This window comes from Ictalurus furcatus, chromosome 17 (genome assembly GCF_023375685.1).
Source record: "Ictalurus furcatus strain D&B chromosome 17, Billie_1.0, whole genome shotgun sequence".
Taxonomy (NCBI): Eukaryota; Metazoa; Chordata; class Actinopteri; order Siluriformes; family Ictaluridae; genus Ictalurus; species Ictalurus furcatus.
The window spans coordinates 19,092,144-19,105,960 of record NC_071271.1 but is presented as its reverse complement, the minus strand read 5'-3'; the positions used below and the strand labels follow the sequence as shown (position 1 = coordinate 19,105,960).

Genomic DNA, 13,817 nt, shown 5'->3' with positions numbered 1-13,817 from the left:
GATCAGTGTACCAAATACACTAATAAATTGTTTACACCCGTTTAGAGTGTAGTTTCTGGATGTAAAAGTTTAGAATGCAGTTTTTGAGTAACTAGTTTTGAATTCAGTTTTAGGCATAATGGGTGAGAATGTAGTTTGTGGCTCACAAGTTAGCATGTAGCCTGTGAGCTACCAATTTGAATAGCTATTAGATCAGCATAGAGTTTAGTCTAACAGGTTAGAACAGGCTGTAGAGATAGAGTAGCTGTAGGTAACCAGCTAGGGTGTCTTTTTTTTTTTTTTTTTTGGGTGTAGATTTTGGGGTAACAGGTTAGGGTCACAGGGTTACAGTGTATGTGTGTGTGTATATCTGGGGTTCTTCACATTGAGTGGAATGGCCCAGTTAGGGTTCAGCAGCTCTTTAGTGACCTTTGGTCTTGCAGGACAGACAGCAGGCCTTCCTGTAGTACCAGTGTGTGCAGAGCTTGACTTTCAACACCAGCGCACAGTTTGCTGTCGCTTTGTCCTCACAAACATCCTCTGCTAGAAGGGAGACAGGGGTAAAAACATTCAACCATATTTTAGTATGTTAAGTTAAGTGTACCAATAATGCTATATACAGTCCTGTAAAAAAAATAATAAAGTACACCCCATGAAAATTGCTGGCTTTTTCGACATATTTGTACAAACAAACATTTGATCCTCTTTGAAACAGTGCGTATTAATAAAGTTGATATACTTGAACAAAACCACAAGGAAAATTAGCTTTTTCAATCATTTATTCAATAGAAATATTAATAGATGTGATATTCTTCTGTGGAAAAAGTAAGTACACCCTCGGCCTCAAAAGCTGGAATTGCCCCCTTTAACAGAAATAACTTCTTATTGTAGGCGGTTTGCATAATTGCCTACCAGGCTTGCTGGAATTCTTGACCACTCTTCCATGCAATATTCTTTCAGCTGCAAGATGTTTGAGGGTTTTCTAGCATGTACTTCCTGGTTTAAAATCCCCCCACAACATTTCAATGGGATTCAAATCCGGGCTTTGACTAGAACATTCCATAACCCCCCCCATTTCTACTTTTTGAGCCATTCCTTGGTGGATTTGTTAGTGTGCTTAGGATCATTATCCCGTTGAAAGGTCCACTTTTGGGTCAACTTCAACTTTCGGACAGATGACCTCACATTATCCTCAAGAACTCTTTGATATGATGCAGAATTCATAATTGAATCAATGAATGCTTGTATCTTTCTCATTTGTAAGTCGCTTTGGATAAAAGCGTCTGCTAAGTGAATAAATGTAAATGTAAATGAATGCAAGCTGTCCAGTCCCTGAGGAAGCAAAGCAACCCCAAACCATAACATTTCCACCACCGTGCATCTCAGTTTGTATGAGGTGCTTTTCCTAAAAAGCTGTCTTTGGTCTGCGCTAAACATGTCTGCTGTTACTGTGGCCAAACAACTCCATCTTTAATTCGTCTGGCCAGAGCACATTATTCCACAGGACCTGGTTTTTGCTCATTGGCAAACTGTAGTCTTGCAAAGTCTTTTTCCTGACACACCTCCCATGCAGGTCAGATTTGCACAATCTCTTTCTGATTGTAGAACCATGCACTTTGACACCAACAGTTGCAAGACTTGCTAGCAGATCTTGTGATGAAATCCTGGAGACATGTTTTGCATCAGATGGTCTGCTCTTGGCCTGAATTTGCTGGGACGGCCAGTCCTGGACAAATTGGCAGTCACTTGAAATCTGCATCATTTGTAGATTATTTTCCTTACAGTGGAATGATGTATTTAAAATAATTTGGAGATAATTTTAAACCCTTGCCAGACTCATAGGCATCCACAACCTTTTTTTCTGAAGGCCTTAAAGAATTTTTTAGATCTTGGCATGATGACAGCACACACCTCAATAACAAAGGGAACACCAGACACTAGATATGAGAGGGGTATAAATGAGACAGGTTCCACCTGCACTCCCTAAACAGGTTCTAATCACTGGCACCCAATCTTGAACACCTGACTGTAATTTTATGGATTTGAAGGTGTGATAAATGTAGGGGTGTACTTACTTTTTCCAAGTGACTGATCTGTTTTTTGTTCATTTAAATTGTGAAAATTACTACGAAATGTCAGTTTTGTGTGTCATTTGATAGAGTGTATCAACTTTATTAATAGGCACTGTTTCAAAGAGGATCAAATGTTTGTCAAAATGTGTCAAAAAAGCCAACAATTTCCATGGGGTGTACTTATTTTTCCACGACTGTATTACCATATAAATACAGTAGGTGCGTAAAGTACAGTATAACCTATATACAGTTTAGGGATGCACTGATCCAATATTGGGCTTTAGCATTAGACTGACTGATGTTTTTATTCCCACGTTCTGGGTTTTATCCTCCATGACGCTCTCCTAAGCTTTTATTGCAGCCTTTTTTCCCTTCCTTTCCTTCCTTCTCCTATTGCCTAAATGGTTCAGATGTACTGTAAATGTCTTCAAAGTAAGGCTATCTTCATGCACTTTTACCTTATAGTGAGCCAAATCATTATCACAACATTATACACTCCATAAATGTACTTGAACAAAATGATTAGCTTAGAGTCTCTGTTTTAAGTTGGTCTGTTCAGGGGAAATTCATGGGATCACATGTGGTGATTGCTGTGGTGGTGAATGAGCTTAAAAATATAGACCACATTCATGAACACGAATATTATTACATTGTTATACTAAATGTCTGGTTTGATTCTGTGAGTAGTAAGTTTTGTGTATGCTACCATACATTGTAACGTTGTGCTATTGTGGGATGTGTGTATTATTGGTTGTGTGTGTGTTACCTGGTGCCTCAGTAGAACAAGCCTGTACCTCACAGCTCTGTCTGGCCTGGGGTTTCAGTGTGGAGTCACAGCCCTGGCCGATCTCCTCTCCCTGGTAACACCTCACTTCCCTCACTCTCGCACCGCTCCCACATGTCTTACTGCACTGCAACACACACACAAAACATACCCACCCTCGAGGTTGCTGTAAAATAACGTTACTTTGGGCTGAATTTTTCTCAGGGATAACGCATACACTTCATTTCCATCTGGACTGGCAGGGCACCTATGAATGATGGAATAACCACAATGCATCACGCAGAACTAATCCTGCTTGAATAGGGCTCAAGTATCAGCTTTTATTAGTCCTTTTTTAGATTATTAGATGATATTATTTATTTATTTATTATTTATTATTATTTATTAGATGATATGGTATATCATCTCTTTGTTCAATATACATTTATAGTAGAATCTGTAAATACTGCTCATATTATTTCACTTCTTTCATTCATTCAGATTCTGGTTGCGTACCCGGAAATAACGTAATGAGATGCTGTGACCTTTCTTTCATGGGTTTTATCAGTGGTTTCAGAGTAAAATTGGCATTCTTTAATCTGACTGTAATCCCAGTATCGCTCTAATGCAACACTAGAATAAGCACAAAGCATGCAAAAAGTGCAACAAAATATGTGAAACAAGTGTCAAGTAGAGGCTCCTCTCATCACTGAGCATGAAATGCATGCATGTTATACACAACCATAATCCCATCAGCCATAACATTAAAACCACCTGCCTAATATTGTGTAGGTCCCTCTTGTGCCACCAAAAAAGTTCTGAACTGTCGAGGCATGGACTCCACAAGACCTCTGAAGGAGTGCTGTGGTATCTGGCACCAAGACGTTAGCAGCAGATCTTTTAAGTCCTGCGAGTTGTGAGGTGGGGTCTCCTTGGATCGGACTTGTTTGTCCAGCATTTCCCACAGATGCTCGATTGGATTAAGATCTGGGGCATTTGGAAGTCAAGTCAACATCTTGAACTCTTTGTGATGTTCCTCAAACCATTCCTGAACATTTTTTGCAGTGTGGCAGGGTGCATTATCCTGCTGAAAGAGGCCACTGTCATTAGGGAATACTGTTGCTATGAAGTGGAGTACTTGGTCTGCAACAATGTTTAGGTAGGTGGTACGTGTCACAGTAACATCCACATGAATGCCTAGAGCATAACATTGCCTAGAGCATAACATTGCCTAGAGCATAACACTCCCTCTGCCAACTTGCTTTCTTCCCATAGTGCATCCTGGTGCCATCTCTTCCCCAGGTCAGAGACACACATGCACCCGGCCATCCACTTGAAAAAAACGTGATTTGTCACCTTCTTCCATTGCTCCATGGTCCAGTTCTGATGCTCACGTGCCCATTGTATGTGCTTTCAGTGGTGGACAGGGGTCAGCATGGGTGTTCAAGAACTGTTCTTATATATATATATATATATATATATATATATATATATATATATATATATATATATATATATATATATTAGTGACCAATTCTGTTCAGGAATTCCACAGCTCCTTTATGCTTGTGTGTGAGTCAGTACAATGTGAAGTACACGTTCAGAGCAGAAGGAGATAATTGTAAAACAAAAGCCTGAAATCATCCACGTTGAACAGTGCTTGGGTGTGACATGTGTAGTTACCTGAGACCAGGAGGTGGTGAACCATTTGGAGCAAGGCTTCTCGAAGCATGCGGCTCTCTCCTCGGGTTTGAGCGAGCGAGCGCACACATGATCAGGAAACTCCTTAAACACACTTACTTCGAGCCCGGCACACACCACCTGTCTGCTCTTTACTCCGCGCCCACACGTTGCATTACACTGCAACACATTCAAAAAGAGATGCTGGAAAACAAAAGCCACTCACACACGGGTTTAATGACAGACGTAACACACTACAGCACTTTGAATAACCTAATACACTCTTGCCTTTTCAGGTCCTTACAATTCCAGAGTTACTTTGGTTTTTGGGTGTTTTTGCCCTTTGGCCAAAAGCACTGTGCTTCACATGCATTTGTATTATTTCCTTTGGCACAAACCCAGCAGTAAATAATAATTAATGCAATATAAATAATGAGCATAAAATTATAATGTGTGTCTTGTTATTGCTGGCAAAGTCTGCAACTTCAAAGAGTTAGATAGGTTTATACATTTTGGGGGTGGCGCAGTACATCTGTTAATCTTTATTGTAATACTCAAGTCTGAGATACTGATATCAGATTAGGCCAGAATATAACGTGTCTAATATAGGAATAGGATACACAAGGAATACATACACACACACACACACACACACACACACACGCACACACACACCCAAAACAAATCTTCAGGATTAAAGCTTTCCGAGTTTCACCAGAGCAGTGAATTTATACATGGTTTATGTGAAATCCGCTTTACTATGTGTGTGTGTGTGTGTGTGTTTGTGTGTGTGTGAATGGGTGAATGAGACATGGTGTAAAGCGCTTTGGATAAAAGCACTATAAGTGCAGACCTTTTATGTCCTAAAGATATAATAAATCACTAGTATTTATTTACCTGTTCCCACTCCTGCTCCACCCAGTGTGCGGGGCAGTTTGGGGCTCCACACGGCTGCACGGCGAGGGGCTTCAGCTCCCGATCACAGTGACCATCAGAGATCACCTTCCCATTCCCGCTCTTACACACCACGTAACGCATCATGCGGCCTTCTCCACATGGCCCTGAGCACTTAGACATGGAGATCAAATACAGCCACACAGAGCCAGAGAAATGATTTCAGTTCCTCAAATTCTCCTTTACCTCCACAAAAGTAAAATGATTCTAACTCTTTATTTAAACAAAATGGCTGATCCAACACTGAAACTGTAATTAATTTCTGTAATGCAATCGTGATGTATGACTCACTTTCTCTCAAAATTCAGTTCATGGACAGATGTCCTGACATTTTCCTTTAGAATTCACTGGTATAATTCAGAATTCATTGTTCTAGCAATGATGGCACACTGTCCAGGCCCAAACCATGATACTACCACCACTATGTTTCACAGATGGAATAAGGTTCTTATGCTAGAATGCAGTGTTTTCCTTTCTCCAAACACAACACTTCTCATTTAAACATTTTTTTTTATTTTGGTCTCATCTATCCACAAAATATTTTCCAGGTGATCTTTAGCAGCTGCAGAAGGGCAGCAGTGTTCTTTTTAGAGAGCAGTGGTTTTCTCCTTGCAGCCCTGCCATGCACACCACAGTTGTTCAGTGCTCTCCTGATGGCGGACTCATGAACATTAACATTAGCCAATGTGAGAGAGGCCTTTAGTTGCTTAAAGGTTACCCTGGCTCCCTTGTGACCTTGTGGACTTTTAAACGTCTGGCTTTTGGAGTGATCTTTGTTGGTCGACCGCTCCTGGGGAGGGTAACAATGGTCTTAAATTTCCTCCATTTGAACACAAGCTGCGACCGTGGCTTGGTGGAGTCCAAACTCTTTAGAGATGGTTTTGTAGCCTTTTTCCACTGAGGAGCTTCAACAACTCTTTTTCTGAGCTCCTCGGAAATCTCCTTTGTTCATGCCATGATACACTTCCACAAACATGTTGTGAAGATCAGACTTTGATAGATCCCTGTTCTTTAAATAAAACAGGGCACTCACTCACACCTGATGGTCATCCCTTGACTGAAAACACCTGACTTCAGAGGTTCACATAACAGATATGTAATATTGGATCATTTTCGTCAATAAGTAAATGACCAGGTATAACATTTTTGTCTCATTTGTTTATTTGGGTTCTCTTTCTCAAGTTTTAGGAAAATCTGATTACGTTTTGTCATATTTTATGTAGATTTATAGAAAATTCTAAAGGGTTCACAAACTTACAAGCACCACGGTATGTGTTTTCAGCACTAAAATAATAGAAGCAGCCATCTTAAACCCAGAATCACTTTTCTCCTCAGCATGATCTGGTGTCCACACTAACATTAGACTTGGGTAGGAGGTGCAGTTCAAAGAAGGTAGTGACTGGGATGATCATTTTAGGTTCCCATAGTGCAAATCGGACACCAAACATTTGGTATACATTTTGTATGTATAACAAAATGCTGTTAGTTGACCCCAGGCACTCACATGGCTGATCGAGTACATCTGAGGTAAGGTGAAAGGCGTGTAAATGTCATTTTTGACCAGTTGCTTTAACTTGGAACAATAATATTTGATATTACCTGCTTCATTCTGGTCACAGGTGTCTGTCCTTCCATTTGGTTTTAAGCGAATTTTTGAATTGCAGATAATGTTCTGGACATTCATTTGTTTAATAACACAAGGCGTTTATTATAGGTAAAAGCAGGTGGAGTGATGTGGGTGTCATTTCTCATGTAGACACTCACCGGGCCCCAGTCCGACACAATCCACCTGCGGTCACATGGCGGTCCATCACACTCCCTTTGATTGATGGGCCGTGTGGACTCGTTACACAGGTGAGCATCCATGGAGCACCGCACCTCCCTGCTCCTCACACCACGTCGCCCACACCGTGCTGAGCACTACACACAGACACACACACACACACACACACACAGACACAGACACAGTCAAACACAGCACTACAGCCAAACCTCAAGTCCACATTCTCGTTCTATTCTAGCCCTAAACACCGAACCATATATTCAGTATAAGCATAACCATATATTCAAGTCCAGTTCTGGTTACCTGAAGTGTTTAAAAAGTTACCCGGAATTTGTCCTGAGGATCATAAATACCTGCTATAGAAATCCAGATTCTCCATTTCCAAACAGAACGGAAACTGCACAGATCAGTGGAGCTAAACAAATCAGCTTCTTGTACGTACTGACCTCAGACCAGTCCGACACCTCCCACTGAGGGCCACAGGATTTGCTCCTGCAGGATTTGCGTGCCATGGGCTTGTGCAGCTCGGCAGCGTGGCACAGATCGTCATACACAGAGCTGTCGAAGCCTGGTGCCATCATCTTCCAGCAGCGCACCGTCCGAAACTGAAAACCCTCACCACATGTCCGAGAGCACTCGCTCCAGCGGCTCGTCTCCCACCTGCCTCACACACACACACACACATACACACTATTGGCATATCTCTAATCTCCTGGAGCCTACCACTGATCCTATGGATGGCTCGCAGCTCAGCCCTGAGAAGGTGTTTCTCTTATATTCGGTATATTACAGGATGTCCCAAATGTCTCCATACATAGGAGAAATGAACACTTTTTAGTTAAGTGTAACTTTATTTACAAAACATCCTCTACATGATCGCCAGTTTCTTTGTAAACACACACGGAGTCGTCTCTCCCACTCATGACGAACTCGTGTTAACGCATCTGGTCTTATGCATGTAAATGCGTGTCCAGCGCAACACTGCAACTAAATTCTTTAGTTCTTTAAATTCTAATTCTTTGAATTAGACTCGATGCCGAAACACTTCACTGCTGCTACTTTTACTGCTAATTTTAGCAGTGCAGAGATTAGAGCTTACAAACTGCAGTTTTGTCATCATTCCACAAAAGACATCTTTACAAAATCGATGCGTTTTCCCGCCCTCTTTTGATTGACAGGATATAATCGGCCCTGATCATCGGATGTTTTTAAACTATCGGCCGATAGCGGAAATAGTTTAACCGATGTTTGTCATGCTTGTTCAATGAACCATAAAGAATTATTGCACATGTACCTGTGGAACAGTCCTTAAGACATGAACATTTTACAGGCGCTAGGCGATTAAGGTCACATTTACAATAACTTAAGACACTAAAGAGACCTTTCTACGGACTCTGAAAAACACCAGAAGAAAGATGTCTAGGTTTCCTGCTCAACTGCGTGAACATGTCATAGGCCTGCTGCAGGGAGGCATGAGGACTGCAGATGTGTTCAGAGAAATAAACTGCAATGTCTGTAATATAAGACGCCCAAGACCGTGCTACTATGAGCATGACATGCACTGTAGTAATTAAAGCAGCTGGTGGACACCACATACTGACTGTCACTTTTGATTATTGCCTCACAACTCCAGTGCTCCAGGCTTGATCCTGGGCTCAGGCTGCTGTTAGTGTGGATTCTCTGTGCATGTTCTAACGGTCTCGGCATGGGTTCCTCTAGGTTCTCTGGTTTTCTCCCACCACAAAAATTGCCCCTCGGAATGAAGGAGCGTATGAATGTGCGTGGGGTGACGGTCCTCCTTGAAATGTAGCATTCATCCTGCTTCCAAGTTTTTGCTCACATGCACACAAACAGACACTGACACACAACACACACACGTAGGTGTCTCTGACCTGGGCAGACACTCTCTGCCTGTGCAGAACTCGTACGTGGGCTCAGGTCGAGTCAAAGAATCACAGTAACTCTCATCAACCTCAGAACCGTCATATCTTACACACAAAGCATATGCTGTGCTGATACCTACAGACACAGAGAGAGAGATTAGATAGATAGATAGATAGATAGATAGTCATGTGAAAAATTAATTACCCCCCTTGAAAATTGTTGGCTTTTTTGACATATTTAGACAAGCAAACATATGATCATCTTTGAAACGGAACAGATTAATGAAGTTGATATACTTAGACAAAACCACAAGGAAAATGAGCTTTTTCAATCATTTATTCAACAGAAATATCAATAGATGTGATATTCTTCTGTGGAAAAAGTAAGTACACCCTCGGTCTCAGAAGCTGGTATTGCGCCCTTTAGCAGAAATAACTTCCTGTATGCGTCTTGCATAATTATCTACCAGGTTTGCTGGAATTTTTGACCACTCTTCCATGCAATATTCTTTCAGTTGCAGAATGTTTGAGGGTTTTCTTGCATGTCCTTCCCATTTTAAATCCCCCCCCCCCCAACATTTCAATGGGATTCAAATCCAATCCAGGCTTTGACTAGGCCATTCCATAACCCCCCCACTGATGTGACCAGCAAGCTACTGCAGACGTTCTATCAGTCTGTAGTAGCCAGTACCCTGTTCTTTTCTGCGACGTGCTGGGGAGGTGGAATTAAGGCTGGGGAAGTGGAATTAAGGCTGGGGAGGCTGACAAACTCAAAAAACTGGTGAAGAAGTCTAGTTCTGTTGTTGGTCAAAAACTGGACAATCTAGAGACAGTGGTGGAGAAGAGAATGAGAGACAAATTCAGGTCCACTCTGGGAAACCCCTCTCATCCACAATATGTTGAGCTGTGGCAAATGGAGAGCACCTTCAGCCACAGGCTCACTATTTTAATAAGGTTAAAGGTGTAGACATGTTCCTAGGCTATTTTTGTCATTTCTTAGGCACTTAACGTGTGAAATAAATTATTATTCTAAACAGATTATGCTTAGTGGATTGAAAATGCACATGTTCAAGGGCACTGGAAAAATCAGAGTTAGTCTTCTGTTATTACACCAGTTTACCGGGATATAGGGTGTGTAGGATTGGGGACATTTTTTAAATTTACTTATTCACAGAATTTCTTGATGAGAGTAATGGCATGTGCATTTGTGACTTTTCCTTTTGTCAAATGACTTCAGTGGAACTGCCACCTCAAGTAATTCGTTTTTTAAAGAAAACTTTCAATGTATTCGGTGTTGCCAACTTTAAAGCAGTGGCTTGGTGTGCATGTCAGTGTGTTGGTTCATAATTGCACCTGTGGTACAAGTTGAACTGCAGGGTGCGTACGCAGATACCTTCCATCTGTACACGCCTGCCAGACTGACATCGTGGTCGAGAGACACCACCTCAAACTCATTACTGCAGCAGAGAGAGAGAGAGAGAGAGAGAGAGAGAGAGAGAAGGAAGGGGAAATAAGGGGGATCAACATTAGCACAGATTAATATGGAAAGAATACAGTGGATTAACCCTGAGGCTAGATGGTTTCTCTCTCCCTCTAGTTTACTTTGTACCAACCTCGCTCCCCCACCTCAAACCTCCCAACCCGCACTGCACCTTCTTTCCTGTTCTTTCCCTCCATCCCCTCCTCAGTCCCTCTGGCTGACCTGTCAGTGAGTGGGAGGTGCTCTGGTGCCCCCTGCTGGAGCGGGAGGAGTTGAGCTCTGTGCTGTGTGGTGCTGTTCGCCTCAGGCTCTCTCTGGGTTGTTGTGTGGATCTGCAGAGCCAGGTTGTTCTTCATGGAGGAGCTTGAGTTCAGCTTCAGCGTGGAGCAGGCGGAGATGGATGTACCCTCTGCACACTTATACAGCTTGCTCTTTGCACTCGTTGTCACGGGCTGTGTTTCATTAGTCACACTAGAAGATTCGCCGTCAATCAGGTTAAATTTGGAGCCTGGAGGGGTTAGAGTGCATTCTGTTCATATTTTAATCAATCTCAAATTTTATCATTCTTAACTAATTAAACATAATGAACTGAAGGGTTGGCTGTATACTGTATATTTTTAATTATTTGATGGGCAGCTGTGGCTCAGTTGGTAGAGCGGGTTGTCCACTAATCGTAGGGTTGGCGGTTCAATTCCCGGCCCACATGACTCCACATGCCGAAGTGTCCTTGGGCAGGACACTGAACCCCAAGTTGCACCCGATGGCAAGTTAGCGCCTTGCATGGCAGCTCTGCTACCATTGGTGTGTGAGTGTGTGTGTGTGTGTGAGAATGGGTGAATGAGACTTTGGAAAGTGCTTTGGATAAAAGCGCTATATAAGTGCGCCATTTACCATTTAGTGCATTAGATCACAGGCTTCACATTAACTTTTGTTTTTGCATACTGTGGTGCCTCACTGTATCTCACTCTACAATTATGTAGCATTATTTAGCATTTAGTACATTTAGTTAATGTGACTGAAGTAGTCTGATGCAAACATTTGTACATGAACGATTATAAGCTTTTGTCCCACAGTGCTGTTGAATTTCTAAATATGATTGGTCAGAACTTTCTAACCATGCCCTCCCAGTATGTATCAAAATTGAATAATTTGAAAATTGTAATCATTTGCAAAAGGCTGGGGTATAAGAGGAAATCACGTTCAGACATTATAGGACTCTTTGTACTGTATCAGGCAGCACTACATCACCTTGTTGTTGATGATCTTCCTATAATCGCATTTCCAATCATGATTTAAAACACCACTACTTACAACAAGCTTAGAATACAGATAACTGATTTATCGAAGACTTCACTGTGGAAACAGATCTCATCTACATGTTATTAATCTCACACAAATCACTGTTACCAAAGTTTATACAAAGGGCAAAAGAAACACACACTAATTCTGCACTCACCAAAGCCACCATTCTTTCCCAGCTCATTATGGAGAACCTCTCCAGATGCTCTAAGTTGCAGCGCTTCAGGTTTTTCACTGAGGTTACAAGGAGCCTGGTGCTCCCACCGAACATCTCCATGTGCCTCCATGCTCCCCTTATGATCCAAAGGTGTACTCTGGTTCTTCTCGTCCTCTCGGTCCTCGTTGCGAGCCTCTACCTCATTCCCGGTGATGGGGAGTTGTGTATAGGAAGCGTTGGCAATCATGCTGGCCAGTGGAGGCTGCTCCTGGGTGGACGATGCTGCGGTGGAGGACACGCGAGGCACCGTGTACTCGTACGTGATGTGAGGCATCTTTCCATTAAGGTTGTAATACTTTATACAAAGACAAAAAAAAAAAAGTTACAGACATTGAGTCACTTGAGTCAAATGAGTCACACTAAACCTTTTCAAGAAATGAAAACTTAAGTTATGTGCAGGAGTGCATGCGTGAAATGAAAACCAGTGGGGGATGTGTCACTATTACAATTTACATCATAATAAAACCTAAGCTCTAAGAATGGTTTACAATACTAGAACTATAATGTACTTGAAATAAATAAATAAATAAATCACATGCATATTTATAGAAATGATGGTGGATTATTTGCATTTGCAATTGCGTGATTCGGCTTTTTGCGCGTTCATATCGTGTCAGAATTTCATCGACGACTCTGAAATTCTACTCAGACTTGAAAATTTCCATGGCAGCCATTTCTACGGCAGCACATGCAGCACCAAAATAAATACGATGACAACCATGATGGCTAGCAGTTAACTGAATCATATTTAATTATCTTTAAATTGTTTAGAATACAATGCTAAATTCGACTTGCAAAATACCACTATAACTTTGTTTATTTCTATGAGGCCAAGTAACACTTTTAGGGAAAATGTTTGCCAAACATAACTGCGTACAATTTGTAACCTCTGCTAATTTATTGTTCGTGTTTGTTTATTGTGCGACATCACAACTCAAGTCAAATCTTCAGTTTTAAGCAGATACAAGTTACAAGTTCAACCAACACATGCACATTTTTGGCAAGATTTCGGTAATTACGGTAAATTCTGACATGAAATGAACACATTGCTATAGCTAACTCTTCCTGTTAGGTTGTGTTATATTGTTAGCTACAGGATGTGAGAAAATTGAGAAGAAGAAAATGTTTAGAAGGATTTTTTTTTTTAAAGGAAGAGAGAAGTAATGGTTCTATTAGAAGTAGTACATACCTATATACCTACCATGACGTTCAGGCCCTGCTGGGTAGGACCCTGGGCCATGATGTACTCAAAGCCATCTGAGAAGAGGTTAACTGGCCTCCGGTATTTAAACACTGTTCCTGCTATGGGGAAGTTGCGTGGGTTGTCGAGTACAGTGTTGCCATTAAAGAAGAAGTGGCCAGCTTCATCAGACAGCGCTAAATGGGACAGTATGACCAAAATGAACCCAAAAACACTCAGCCGCTAATCAGTTTTCTGTATTCATTTGTTTTTCTTTTACTCTAGCAGATGCTGAAACGTGCACAACAAAGCTTAATTGTAACATGACTTCATTCTATTTCACATTAGCCTAACTGTAATGTCCACCGGCAATACACAGTACGAGAGCGGCCTCTAGAGGCGAAATAAAAACCATCACTGACAAATTTCGTTGAGTTATTTGAAGTGGGGTTTTTTTTTTTATTCATTTGGGATGTCTCTATTTTTATTTGTTATTTCGAGTATTACAATTTGGTTTAGCTTGGACG

The 13,817-nt window shown here is 41.5% G+C and overlaps 1 protein-coding gene across 1 annotated transcript in view; it reads right to left on the bottom strand.

Annotated features, from left to right (window-relative positions):
* Positions 1 to 240: 240 nt before the first annotated feature.
* The window catches only part of si:ch211-267e7.3 (ADAMTS-like protein 2), a 31,690-nt gene continuing 18,113 nt past the window's right edge, over positions 241 to 13,817 (bottom strand). The window contains exons 9-19 of the mRNA XM_053647709.1: positions 13,312 to 13,487; positions 12,051 to 12,405; positions 10,817 to 11,102; positions 10,468 to 10,571; positions 9,124 to 9,250; positions 7,678 to 7,891; positions 7,213 to 7,368; positions 5,392 to 5,562; positions 4,498 to 4,674; positions 2,818 to 2,962; positions 241 to 522 (exon numbers count right to left, since the gene is read on the bottom strand). Coding sequence (XP_053503684.1) covers positions 401 to 522; positions 2,818 to 2,962; positions 4,498 to 4,674; positions 5,392 to 5,562; positions 7,213 to 7,368; positions 7,678 to 7,891; positions 9,124 to 9,250; positions 10,468 to 10,571; positions 10,817 to 11,102; positions 12,051 to 12,405; positions 13,312 to 13,487 — 2,033 coding nt within the window. The 3' untranslated portion in view covers positions 241 to 400. The remainder of the gene's footprint in view (positions 523 to 2,817; positions 2,963 to 4,497; positions 4,675 to 5,391; positions 5,563 to 7,212; positions 7,369 to 7,677; positions 7,892 to 9,123; positions 9,251 to 10,467; positions 10,572 to 10,816; positions 11,103 to 12,050; positions 12,406 to 13,311; positions 13,488 to 13,817) is intronic.